Source organism: Protomyctophum parallelum (assembly GCF_964188405.1).
Source record: "Protomyctophum parallelum genome assembly, chromosome: 9".
Lineage (NCBI taxonomy): Eukaryota > Metazoa > Chordata > Actinopteri > Myctophiformes > Myctophidae > Protomyctophum > Protomyctophum parallelum.
In genome coordinates this window covers 44,816,244-44,830,944 of record NC_139706.1, presented here as the reverse complement: position 1 = coordinate 44,830,944, position 14,701 = coordinate 44,816,244, and the positions used below count along the sequence as shown (strand labels likewise).

General features: G+C 43.3%; 1 protein-coding gene across 1 annotated transcript in view; it reads left to right on the top strand.

The window, feature by feature from the left end:
- Positions 1-14,701, top strand: part of LOC310864592 (uncharacterized protein) — a 126,259-nt gene that overhangs the window by 89,486 nt on the left and 22,072 nt on the right. The window contains 12 exon segments of the mRNA XM_083773281.1: positions 2,817-2,967; positions 3,459-3,590; positions 7,718-7,900; positions 8,878-8,970; positions 9,453-9,539; positions 10,386-10,419; positions 10,768-10,854; positions 11,913-12,014; positions 12,247-12,285; positions 12,555-12,565; positions 13,073-13,225; positions 14,399-14,527. Of these exon segments, the coding sequence (XP_083629407.1) occupies positions 2,817-2,967; positions 3,459-3,590; positions 7,718-7,900; positions 8,878-8,970; positions 9,453-9,539; positions 10,386-10,419; positions 10,768-10,854; positions 11,913-12,014; positions 12,247-12,285; positions 12,555-12,565; positions 13,073-13,225; positions 14,399-14,527 (1,201 nt within the window).

Below are 14,701 nucleotides of genomic sequence, written 5' to 3'. Positions count from 1 at the left end.
AGCACTTAATCCAAGCTCATAGCGTGTCACTTCTTGCCATGCTATAAGCTTGTACATCTGCTATTTCTGAAAGATCTTGAAGATTTTTGCAAATCTTTGAATATATGCCTATACTTAAGCTAACAATTTTAACTCAAATATTTGCTAATGGAGACAACATCTTTTGAGATGGGGCCTGTAGGAATGACCGTGTTAGTGGCTGGAGAAACAGTACAGAGGCATTGGTAAAGGTTAACCAATGGTACGTAAATTTCACCAAATGAGCACTACAAACCGGCATAAATACAGGAAGCTCTCTACTCCCAGCACAGACTCCGTTCCCTGGCAAAATGGCAGCCTTTTATACCCAGCTGGAGATAATGAACTATACCATTTACAGGGGTGTCTTCAAATGAGAACATACCATAAATACATACATAAGCATACAATAAATACATGTATATAAATAAATAACCTTAAACCATACAATGTTTATGTGAACTACATGAACTATAGGCTACAAATTATAAATCCTTCAAACTACAACATAAATAATCAATCCCAACAGCACATCTTAACCCCCCCTGCTATCCTGACATGGTCCAGCCCAATCCTTACTGAAACACATCACAGGCAATTGTTAGGCATTCAATCAAAACCTCAACAATAGAACTCCACATTAATGCACTTCCCAAACATAATTGCATCTATAACCCACGTTGCACTTGCCCCATATGTTTGTTAATCACCATCTCCAGGTGGAACTCGTTGGCTGAGAAACGGTATTCAACAATAAAATGACTGCAAAATACAACTGTGCAAGTTAATAAAGTGCCAATATGCTGTGTATATAAAGTAACAGAGGAGCTCTGTTACAGGGCCAAATACATAATCCTTTTGGGGTCCTTGACATGAACCACTCATAGAAACACATGTTTTTCAGAAAGCTGTTTAATCCTGCAAGACCCGGATATATTTCTACTTGCAAAAAAGAGATTTCAACCTTACTTAATTGTGACAAATACTCATAGACTCCAGTGAAATAGTGACAAACGCTCATAGACTCCAGTGCATTCACTATTCACTTTCACTATTGGTCCTAACTCCTAATAGTAGGCTCTGTAGAAAACTGGTCTGATGAAGTGAATGGGAGTGACACAACTCTCGTTATATGGCTCTGGTGGTGAGGTCCTACCATCCTATATAAGTGAGACATTTATGCTTCATACAGTACAGCCCCACCGTCTAACTCCCATGTTACAGTACATGTGTGAAAGGCATTTATGATACCTACCATATGATACACATGGAGGAAATTGGCTGCATGTCAAAGCTATCTGTGTGTGTGTGTGTGTGTGTGTGTGTGTGTGTGTGTGTGTGTGTGTGTGTGTGTGTGTGTGTGTGTGTGTGTGTGTGTGTGTGCGTGCGTGCGTGCCTGCGTGCGTGCGTGCGTGCCTGCGTGTGTGCGTGCGTGCATGTTTGTGTGCTGTATATGTCTTCATTCCTTCCTATGTCAGTCACAGACTCACAATCCATAAGCAGTCCTCTTAAAGGGCCATTAAAGCTCACATCAACAGAAGTAGGTCAAATACTCTCAGCTTTCTCTGAATGTTTCCAGGAACCCAGGAACAGCAAAACGGTCGGATAACAGTTGTTCAGAACCGCCGATCCGACCATTATATGGAGATCCAAACAATTTCAAAAGATTTAAAGAACATTGAAAAAACGTTGTAGGCTGTAGGCTATGGCATTGCAATGATCGCATCATTCACACCATTGCATGAAGTACTGGTTCTGGACAACCATGGGTCCGACTGACTCGACACCGGGGCAGTGGTGGGGTGGAACGCGTGTGTGTCGAATTTGAAGTCGGTGGGGCGAACGGTTCTCGAGTTACATGGATCATAGACGTACAGACGTATATGTACACACACACAGAGCTAGCTTCTCTGGATGCGTTCGTCTCGATCATCCACAGATCGTCGACGAACAGCTTGTCTTGACATCTGAGTAAATGTGAATGTCCTGCAGTGCATTTGGTGTTTTATGGTCCAGTATGGCTTGGCTGGCCCGGTGAAAAGTGAGAGAAAGACTGTGTATAGCCGCTGTGATGTTCTAGTGCAGAGTCACCCCAGCTGTGCAACATGTGGAACATCCCACCTCTCATCTAGACCTCTCTCCGACGCCCTCTCTCATCCCATCTTAGCCCTGGTCCAAGGCTTACAGCGAGCCTCTCTCTGACGCCTTGTACCTTCCACAACCCTCTGGTCATATTTCCACTCCCGTGCGCTGTTTTTCTAATACCAGCAACCGCCAGGATCACATTACTGGCGGTTCGCGAGTGTAGGATAGCGTTACGCAGTTAAATTCAGGGTACATTGCGTTATTAAAATGGCACAAAGTGCATTTTAGAGAGAAACTGGGGACCTGAGACGCTTCCCAGGTTCGAGAATAGACTTTTACCAAGGTCTAGCAGGCTTTGTTTCGGTGAGTGGTTTCGTCGTTTTGTTTATTTGCTGGTATTAGAAAAACAGCGCACGGGAGTGGAAATATGACCAGAGGGCTGTGGAAGGTACTTCCACAAGGCGTCAGAGAGAGGCTCGCTGTAAGCCTTGGACCAGGGCTAATCCCATCTCAGCTCTCTCGCGATCTATACTTGTTTTATATCCACTAAATCACCAAACAGTGGGTCGGGACCCATATGTGGGTTGCGGACTAATGTTTCATAGTATCATGTGGAAAAACAAATGTTTTTTTTTGTTTTTCTTTTGTTTTGCACGTGTGCGTGCGTGCTTGCGTGCATGTGTGTGTGTGTGTGTGTGTGTGTGTGTGTGTAGCTCCGTTGCAGTCCTGAAGGAGTGCATGAAGGACGAGGGACTGGTCAGGTTCTTTCAGGAGAGACAGATGACCCTCAGCCACTCTCTGCCCCTGGAGGCCTACCTTCTCAAACCTGTCCAGCGCATCCTCAAATACCACCTACTGCTGCAGGTAAAAAAAAGAAGTCTTTCCTTTAGATAGATAAACCAGCGCCGCGATAGTTCATGGAGCCACGAACATCAGGAGGCTAATTCTAATTATTCTCCCTGGATCACAGGTCACACAGACACAAATGCGGCCGCACAAATGTGTTACACAGACACATGAATGCAAATGTATTAATTTCACACTAAATAGAATAATTTGAATACATTAGAATATAAAATCTAACATAACCTTTTCCTTATCCTGTGATCACGAGTTGTCCTGGCACACAGAAAAATAAACAAAAATGCACACCAATTTATATACTGTGTCTGTATTGACATTCAATAATTGGGTCTCATGATCTCATGATCAAAATAAGAACATAACAAATAATAAAATAAAATAAATAAAACAGTATGTTCGTCCAGTATGGACGAACATACTGTTATTGATGACCCCTGCCATTAGCGATTTAGCGTTAAACGTATACGTGATGTTTTGTTCTTGTGACACAGGAGCTGTCCAAGCACTTTGACAAGAGTGACCCGGGCTACGAGGTGGTGGAGGACGCCATCATCACCATGACGGCCGTGGCCTGGTACATCAATGACATGAAGAGGAAGCAGGAGCACGCCATCAGGCTGCAGGTACAGCTCAACAACCACACTGATTCATATACATTTTTACCCCCTTTTTCTCCCTGATGTGACTACATCGGGGGGAAAACAAATAACTCAATACTCAATTAAAGACAATAAAGAAAGACAAGAAAGAAAGAAAGAAAGAAAGAAATCAAGCAAGCAAGCATTTGGGAACTTCTATTTTATAGATACATCCGTATATTTTTATATAGTTTTCGTCTGTGTAGTCGACAAACATCGTTCGTCATAGTTTTAGTTTTAGTTGACAAAATTAACACTGCATTGAAATCATGTTAAAATACTATTTGCCAATGAGGTCAGCGGAGGGCGCTTTAAGGTCAGATTCTCACCTAATACTTCGGTAGACTCAGATCCGTATGGGCGGGGAAATTGGGATTCTTGCATATTTAATTGGCTGCGGTTTGCCTTCACACTGTCATTCGCAGCAATTGGAAACGCAGCAGGGGGGACCTTTATCAATGTGTTCCATTCATAAACTATAGCCTACACCAGGGCTATTCAACTGGCGGCCCGCGGGCCAAATGCGGCCCGCGGAGCGCCCCCTAGTGGCCCTTGGAATAATAATTAAAAAAAAAAAAAAAAAAAAAAGCTTTTTTTATTTTTTTTTAAGAGAGAAAGTTACAGGTATGATGTGCGCGATATATAAAGTGCTAGATTATCATAATGACAGTAATCAGCCATAGTTGTTTCTAGGGGTGGGGGGCGAGGGGGGAAGCCCCACCCCATGGGGCCCGCGACCCGCAATTGTATTTGCGCGCGCATGAGACTGGACCATGGTCTTATTCAAAACTTATTTATACTACTTATTATTTGTGGACCTTCAGCATTTCTAGTTGAGGACCCCTGGCCTACATAGATCTTTGTGTTTAAACACAAAATACATTTGTAGAATCCAAAAAAATCCGCGCTTCGCGCGCACGCTTGCGGCCCTCCACACACAATCATTCTACAGTTGTGGCCCCCGACCTAATCTAGTTGAATACCCCTGGCCTACACAGTGAAATCTATGGTGATAAAATTACACTCATAACGTGCATGTGTCGTGCCGTCTGGGACCCCCCCCCCCTCTCTCTCTCTCTCTACGCACGCAGCCGCCACACACTGTTCTTTTGGGCATGGAGGCACAGCGCTGCATGAGCGCACTGATATAACTCCCCAGTCCCACACAGTGACAGCACTCCATGTTTACGGCACGCACAGACAGACAGAATATTATGTAGGCTATAATACACTGCAGTGTTTTTATGTGTTTTCTTAAGCAATTGATTAATGTACACGTCCTCATTTCGATCAGGGCTTCAGTCTCCTTATTCGACCACGTCTATCCACAGTAACGGGACATCTTTGCGCTGCGTAAAATATGCCTTCTCCGTCTCCAACTGTGTTCAGCTCCTCACCCGCCACATTATGTTTGCTTCATTTCCTTTATTTACTGCGGATTGCATTCACACCTGCACCGAATCGTAGTCAAGTGCGATTCGAAGCGAAGCGAAACCCACATTTTTGGGCGGAGTAAAATGCGGTTATTTGCGGCGCATTAGGATTCGAATGAGCCTTCACACCTGCCAAACGAAGCGCACTTTCTGACAATGCGCAGCAGGATTCGTTTTAATCGCAGCAAAGCTCTCTGGTATGAATGTGACCTAATATGGAGCCATTCTGGCCAGTGGTTTGGACCGCACAGATGGTTCATGGAGTCTCAAAGGAAGGAAGTTATTTTATCCCATTCTGACCTGAGATCAGATTCATACGAGGTTTCCGCCGGACACACACTGGTCTGATGAACCCATTCTGACCCGAGATCAGATTCTAGAAATGTCAGTCGTTCTTCGATTTTTCAAAAATAGCAGACCTACAAGCTCGTATCGCGCCACTCGGTGGCGCGATATGAGCTTGTAGATCTGCTATTTTTAAATAGCTAAAGCATAACATGATGCTGACACCAAAATGGGTGCCCGGTCAGAATGGGTTATTCAATCATATTTTCCTCTCAAAAGCACATTCAGAGGTAATGGACAGAAATGATCCTAATGATCTGTTCCGAGGTCGTCTTCAATTTCCTCCAGTAATGACAGCGTGAGATGAGTTGAACCTCATCATCAGGCATCAGGAAACACAGTAACTCCCTGGAATGTAGCCGGCTCTTCTTCCTACAAAGCCACTGCAACTATGATTACTTAGTCTAAAATAACATTTTAGACCAGCAATAAAATGTATTGTAGTGAAGATACAGTTACCGAAAATGTTCTGTTGCATTTTGTCACTGTTTTAGTGGTAGGCCTACTGTACTTCAATGGCCCTTCAACGTAACAATATTTTGCCAATGTTACTTGCAATAGCACTTTTCTTTTGCCTTGTTTGTGGTCCCCGGAGCTTGGTGCCCAGGGCTTAAAACATCCTATAACTCCATATTTTACGTAAAGTAACGCCCTACTTGAAGTATGAAAAGTAGCAGATCTGCATGCGTTTCAAGCTAATAGATCTTCTGCTACTTTATATTTGAATTTGAATCCTGAAAACTGACAGCAACGAAATACAAGGCACAGCACTCATGTTAGTTATGTCAGATATGTGTTGTGGCAACCCAGGGGAGAATAGGCAAGATTCACGATAAAATAAGCGGCTCAGAGTCAGATTCAACATGTAACTTAAATTGTCTTTTATTAACTTGTTAGGGAAAGGGGAAAACGGGGCAAAACGTCAACTTAGGGTTCCTCCTGTCAGGGGCTTGGGTTTCTATTCACAGTCCTGTGGGCAGAGCAGAGAGAGAGCAAGTGAACTACTGTATTCAGGTGGGGGAGATCGAGTGCTGTATTCTCTCTCTTGTGGAGTTCAGTCAGCCTGTGAGATATCCCTCATACCAGCCTCCTCATGAACAGAGTGATTCCTGCTTCCTCACTCCTCCATTAGTCCACACTGACTCACCAGACAGCTTGGGCGTCGGCTATTTAAAAGCTTCTGGTGATGGCCTTACTGGCTGCAGGTGCGTCCATGTCCAGGCTCCCATTGGCTGCAATACCTGTACAGGGTGATATACTCCCTCTATCACCTCCCCCAGCCTCCTTCTGTGGGGAATAGGCCTGGCTGTTTCCCCTGGTTTGCCACAGTGTCCATACTACGTACTTACTGTCCCTCTCATGTTATGCTCGTGGTGAAACACGTGTGTCGTTTGCCTTTGTAAATTGTTCCTCAAATCGATCATTATTTTGTCCTGCTTTGACATTCCATCATATCCAGCTGTTGTGTGGGGTCAGAGGTCATATGCACAGCTGTGTTGTTATGTAATAGTTACCTGTTAAAACACACCTGCCCTATAGGCGCTCACGCAGACAGTCAGGTATAGACACACACACGCACACGCACGCACGCACGCACGCATGCACGCACACGCACACACACACACACACACACACACACACACACACACACACACACACACACACACACACACACACACACACACACAGAGAGAGCAGTCTGCGGCAGTGCGGCAGGTATAGCTGCTGCCTGTTATTTAAAACATACACAATCTGTCATTAAACTGCTCAATTATAGAGCTCTATGGTGAACTAGAGAATGTGTGTGCATGCGTGTCGTGTGTCAACTATTTCCAGACACAAACTGTACTTGAAAACATGACTAATAAGTAACAAACAAGAAGTCCTAAATCTGCTGCGTGTAGCCAAACAATGCGCAAACACTGCAGCAGATTAGTGAGCTGTTGTGACAGGAGTGGGACGTCTAATAGAAATACAACCACCGCCAGTGGCTCTCAACCTTTTCAAGGCCCAATAGGACAATCTTGAATGCATTGAAGAGCATGTTGATTTCAATGATCATCAATCAATCAATTGTGTCCCGGCTTGGATCAAGTAGTATACTCATTTCGTGCTTATTGGTGTTAAATGAAAACTCATTCTCCAAGGTTTTAGGTCGAACAAAACCATGACTTATGCCTTGTGTTTTTTCTTTAGCTATTTATGTTATATTATAATTAATATCTTAAGTTTTTTGGCAATTATGTGGGGGATTATCATCTTCATCATCATCAAGATCATCTTTACATCATATGGCAGTTATCTAAGTACAGGTGTATAATTCATCTCCACCAGGAGATCGAGTCGCTGCTGGTGAACTGGACGGGTCCAGAGCTCAGCGGCTTTGGAGAGCTGGTTCTGGAAGGTTCTTTCAGGGTGCAGAGGGTGAAGAAAGAGCGGGCCTTCTTCCTGTTCGACAAGATGCTGCTCATTGCCAAGAAGAGGCCGGAGCACTTTGTCTACAGCACACACATCTTTGTAAGTTCTACCTATAACTTCAAGACTTTGTCTACTCTACAGCAGTGGTTCCCAAACGTTTTTATGTCAAGGACCCCATATTGACACTATTTAGCCCGCAGACCCCCATTTTTAAAAGATATGCCAGGGACCCCCTTAAGAGAAGATTTGTACGGCTCTAGCAGTGATTCTCAACCCATTTAATTTTAAGGACCCCCAGTTTGACATGAATTAGTCTACGGTCTCCCATGGCATTTCTATCTCTGGGACCCCCAATTTATATTGTAAAATCAATGTTAATTTAACTCTGAGAGTTACAGACCCATAAGAGTCCAATTGGTTCCAAACTATCATTTAGCTGGGATGGGAACCCCCTGGAAGTCCCTCAAGGACCTCCAGTAGGGGTCCCCGGACCCTGCGTTATAAGCTTCCTGAGCTTGTAGATTGGATTTGCTGAGACTCTCTGTTTACCTCTTAAATTAAAGATCTGTTCTCCCATAACATACGGTCAATTTAAATCTTTGATTGCAGACTTACCCCCAGGTGCATGGAAGTGTTTTTAAACATAGCCTACGTGCTACGTCACGCGATGAGGAAATGTTACTGTTCTGTTCTGTTTTTGTTTATTGCTTTGAAATATTGTATTATATGTGTATCTCGACGACACTGCAAATGACGATGACCTCAATGTCTTTCGAGAATAAATGAAGGTTTGAATGAATGAATGATGTACACCAATGAGACACAGAGTGAATAGACAGAAATGGTGACATCTTAAAACGAGCATTATTACGGCTTGGTTGAATGCTTGATTCTGATTGGTCAGAACCTGCTTAGTGAGGACCAATTATACGAAGATTAGACAGTTGAAAATGGCTGTGCTCCAGTAAGTCCTTGTGCATATCGTGACTCCCATCAAGAATTCCTAAATGTATGCTACTACTCAGTCTCTCTCTCTCTCTCTCTCTCTCTCTCTCTCTCTCTCTCTCTCTCTCTAGTGTTGTAATCTGCTGTTAGTGGAAACATTGAAGGATGCTCTGTGGTTCAAAGTGTCAGACCAGACCATACCAAAACAACAACATATAGTACAGGTGAGTCTGCCAATGCTGTATACTGTATACTATACTGTGGCACTGGTACAGTGGTACAACATTGGTATACCATTTCTAACCTCACTGCTACAACACTGGTATACCATTTAGCATTTGTAACCTCACTGCTACAACACTGGTATACCATTTAGCATTTCTAACCTCACTGCTACAACACTGGTATACCATTTAGCATTTTGTAACCTCACTGCTACAACACTGGTATACCATTTAGCATTTGTAACCTCACTGCTACAACACTGGTATACCATTTAGCATTTGTAACCTCACTGCTACAACACTGGTGGTGTACACTGGTATACCACTATTATAAATAAGTGAGGATCCAGGAATTGCCTTATTTAACTGGTCGAAAGACTCGAAAGTAACCAAGTGCATTTACTCACAAAGTAACAGATTATTTATACGTTGTATGGCAACATGTACCCAAGTATAAAATGTGTCTCTCGTGTGTCTTTCAGACTAAGAACCAGGAGGAGAAGAGGCTGTGGCTGCACTACCTCAAGAGACTGATAGTAGAGAACCACCCCGCTTTACTGCCTCAGAAGGTATAGTATAGTAGAGAACCATCCATCCATCCATCCATCCATCTTCAACCACTTATCCGTAGTCAGGTCGCGGGGGCAAGAGCTCCACCAGAGAGCTCCAGACTTCCCTCTCCAGAGCAACATTAGTGACTTCCTCCTGGGGGATCCCGAGGCGTTCCAAGGCCAGTGAGTCGATGTGTTTCCTCCAACTGCGCCTTGATCTGCCCCGGGGTCTCCTCCCAGTGGGACGTGCATCGAGGACCTCCCTAGTTAGGCGCCCGAGAGGCCCAGATGCCAGAACCACCTAAGCAGTGACTCTACTCCGAGTCTCTCTCGTGTGACTGAACTTCTCACCCTATCTCTACATTGTAGAGCAGTAATTCCCAAACGTTTTAGCTGAAGACCCACGCCACATTGTGACCTTGTAGATCGGCTATTTCCGCTACTTCTTCTATTTGTTTTATAATATATGGAATTTTTTAGAATTTTCTTTGATTTCTTCATGAAATTACCCTGAAAAAAATCATTGAATTTCTTTTAATTAAAAACAAAATGTAGGAAACAAACAATAAAGGGATGGATAGATCCACTTGGAAGAGCCTGGCCTCTTCCAAGTGGGACCAGAGACAATGACACTGAGCTGGACATATGACGACGATACATGAAAGAAGAAGGATGGATGGATCAATTGGCTATGGTTAATTGATTGCTATGTTATTTCAATGTCATACCCCTTCTCTAAACATAATAGAACGACAAGAATGCTTCTGTTAGACTTTGCTGCCCCCAAGTGGACAAGTATGCAAACTGTGTGTGTGTGTGTGTGTGTTTGTGTACAATTTAAAATTCACTGTAAATTTTCCTCAGGCAAGGCAAGTCCTTGGAGACAACTTTTGTCAATGTGAGTTAATGGCTTTCTTATTTTATCACATTAAATCTATTACATTTTTGTTTTCTTACATTTTATTTATAACATTGCACAATATGTTGGATAGTTTAGATATGTTTTATTATGATTTCACTGTTAGATAAACTTGAATACTGTACAAAAGAAAGGTTTATTAAAAAACAAAGGAAAAAAAGGTTATTGAGAACATCACATGATATCACACAAAATTTGCATTTCATTTAATCAACATATGGTTATACAACACAATACAATGTTGTCTAGAATCTCTTCTTTAATTTAGATGTGTTCCTTAGCATATTATATGGGTAGGTGAAGTAACATATCTTCCTGTTTTTTTAGCGCCACAATTTGAACAGGAACACCTGAAGAAGAACTCTGCTTTGCTGCGATTGGACAACGGCTATCATCGAGGCAGGCGCCAATCAGGTAAGAGCTGTGTCTGAGGCCCCTTTTCCACCGGTTGGTTCCCAATGGGAACCGTTTCAGTTCTTTTTGGTTCTTAGTCCATGAGCCAGAGCTCCAAAATTGGAACATTAATTATGAATTGAGTGTGCAAAACCATACCTATATTAGATTGCTATCACCATGAAACTTCCTCAATTGAGTACTTATACACAAAGACAATGATTTATTGTATTACAAATTTTACATTTTTAAATATACAAATGAGGCATTATGTAAGAAAATATGCAAAATTATCGAAAATATGAAAAAGCTACTGGAAGGGTTTATCATGTATTACTATTAATTTACTTGTATTGATCCTATAAATACAAATTTAATATAGGTCTAGTTTTTCCCACCAATTTTGGAGCTCTGGCTCATGGACTAAGAACCAAAAAGAACTGAACCGGTTCCCATTGGGAACCAACCGGTGGAAAAGGGGGTCTGACTGTCTCCTGGATTTCCTATTGTCTGTCGCTCCTATAGGCTGTCTCTCTTAGTCTCAGCTGCTCTTCTATCTGTTACTCCTACGACCTACGCTGTCTCTCTCTCTCTCAGCTGTCCTTGTCTGTCTCTCGTACGCTGTCTCTCTCTCAGTTGTGCTTCTGTCTGTCTCTGCTACACTGTCTCCCTCTCAGCTTCCCTAAGCTGTCTTCTCACATTGTAGCTTGCTATCGGCTATTTTTGCTATAAAAACAGGTATAACTCACTTCGTCAAAAAAATCATTCTCGATTATTTGATTCATTAAAATGTTTTTTATAGTATAGTTGCTGAGAAAACAATCGATAGTTACAGCCCCATAGAATAGAATCTTAACCACATGAACCCTAGCCTCTTTGTTGTGGAGCAAACATTCAGCGAGAATAGCCAAGCAAGCTCATACACAAGCTCATACACAAGCTCATACATGAGCTAGTACATCAAGTCTTTTCGGCTAAGAGATTAGCCAAACAGAGAGCTAAGAGCCCTGGGGTCTGGGGTCTCCGGTCAATGAGTATACAGGGTTGAATGGTACTGTGTGTTGTGTTTGTCCCTCCAGAGCCACCAGAGCTGGTCCTCTACACACCTGAAAAATGCAGGAAGAGCCTACCGTTGCTGCTAGAGGGAAACCTGCCCTATAGGCGCTCACGCAGACAGTCAGGTATAGACACACACACGCACACGCACACGCACACGCACGCACGCACACACACACACGCACGCACGCACGCACACGCACACACACACACACACACAATTCAGATTTTTTTGCAAATAGATGTAACAAAGTATCACGGTGTAATCATTTAAATGCAAAGCTTTTCAATGATCCCACCAGTTCCACCAATTGATTTAATAATATGTTTAATTAAATTTTTCTGTTGTCGTTGCAGCTCCTGCCAAAGACATAGAAGCAGCCTTTCATCCAAAGGGTGAGTTTGCTCTTTGCTGTGAAATGGTTTGAACTGTCACTGGTCTGTTAATCTGGTTTGTGAAATGGTTTGAACTGTCACTGGTCTGTTAATCTGGTTTGTGAAATGGTTTGACCAGTGCCAATACCATGGCAACTATTTAATACGTTAAAAGTGCTTTACACCAAGAGTTTTGTGAGTGCTGGTTTTCTCTTTTAGAGATTCTTCTGTAAAGTTCTTCTTTTTCTCACCCTGTCTGTCTGTCTGTCTCCTCTCGTCTCTCGCTCCAGGTGCTCTGAAGGTAAGAGATCATTTTTGTCTCTTCACACACACACACACACACACACAATATTCGTTTCTTTGCAGTTAAAAGCCAGACTGTTAACGATGAAACCGTAACATATTTTGTGTATATTTCAACCCATTTAGACCTGGAAAGTATATATAATACATATATAATGTTATATTTTTCAGTCCTACGAAAGCGTGTAATTGTAGATATCGTTGCTGTCGGGCAGAGACCTCTTATCTCCATATTCAAACCTTTTGTGTTTTTTTTGTAAATTAAATCACAAATTACAGCGTCTCACAAAAGCATCAAAAGTAGCGGATTCTTCCAGACCTGCTGCTACTTTTGATGCTTTTGAATTTGAATAATCATGAGGTTTCCACCCGACAGAGACGATATGCTACAGTATATATACAGTATATAGCTACATTATTGTTATTATTTATTACGTTTTTCAGAAAGCAGAAGGTTAAGATAAGCTCCCTGTAACTGTGGTGTGTGTAATGTTGTGACGTGCAGCAGTGTGGCAGTGAGGGAGAGCTGTCCCAGGGAGGGGACAGTCTGGACGCCAGTGGCAGCACCAGTACGCTGGCCTCGTCTGTCATCGAGGTGGACCCAGACAGGACGGACAGCGCCAGCCTGACAGCACGCTCCTACAGCCATGAAGAACAGGTACGCAGCCTGACAGCACGCTCCTACAGCCATGAAGAACAGGTACGCAGCCTGACAGCACGCTCCTACAGCCATGAAGAACAGGTACGCAGCCTGACAGCACGCTCCTACAGCCATGAAGAACAGGTACGCAACACTAATTATCCCATTCTGACCGGGCACCCATTTTGGTGTCAGCGTCATGTCGTGCTTTAGCTATTTAAAAATAGCAGATCTACAAGCTCATATCGCGCCACCGAGTGGCGCGATACGAGCTTGTAGGTCTGCTATTTTTGAAAAATCGAAGAACGACTGACATTTTTTTGAATCTGATCTCAGGTCAGAATGGGTTCATCAGACCAGTGTGTGTCCAGTGGAAAACTCGTATGAATCTGATCTCAGGTCAGAATGGGTTAAGCTAAGGATGTGTCTACACGTCTCTTCTAATCAAACCGCGGGGGGCCTTGGACATGTATAGCCTACACGTCTGTGGGCAGGGCCAAATTAGCCATTGGGCCAGTGGGGCCGTAGCCCAGGGGCCATTGGCTCTCAGGGGCCCTTCGGGCTGTTTAGTGGGTTTGAGGCCCTGAAAAAAGCTCCTGGGGACCTTCATTTGCCATAAAGGCTTCTAGAGAGACTTTAGATGTGACAGCGCGAGGTAGTAACAGAAGATTATGCTTCCCGGTTTTGGGGGGGTAATGGAAGGCGGGGCTTTGCAGAGTAAAAATCTGCCTCATCTGCTTGGCACTCTAGCGCCTTTATTATGAAAACTCCCCGGCAAAAGAAGCTGTCTGGCAGAATCTCCGTTTTCTTTTTTTTAAATGTATTCTTATGTAAATTAACGGCCTACGTCGAGTGTCGAGCTTGTAGCTACTTTTGATGCTTTTGAATTTTAAACCCTGAAAAGTAACAGTTTTGGACATATGACGTGTCCACCCGACAGAGACGGACCACCAGAGGTCTGTAACTCTGACACTCCCAGAGATGCAGATCATATAAAACTGGGGTTCCTTGAAGATTCAAAATAAGGTTGAGAACACTCATGTAGTGGGTTAACTGCGTTTTAGCTATTTTAGCTATATTCTCACTGCTTTCAGGGGGAGCTTGTATGTACATAGGGGCGAGCACGTGTATCTTTGCCTCGATGCCCTTGACGTAGACCGTTCTTTCAACATCCTGTCTTCTCCCTCACAGGACGAGGAAGAGGAGGGCAGCCCCCCTCTCATCACCCCCCCCACCCTGTCCATCACAGAGGAGATCCTGGAGTTTATCAACCAGAGCCGAACCCGGGAAATACTGCAGTCTACTGTACACACTGACATGGTAATACTGCAGTCTACTGTACACACTGACATGGTAATACTGCAGTCTACTGTACACACTGACATGGTAATACTACAGTCTACTGTACACACTGACATGGTAATACTACAGTCTACTGTACACACTGACATGGTAATACTACAGTACTGTACACACTGACATGGTAATACTACA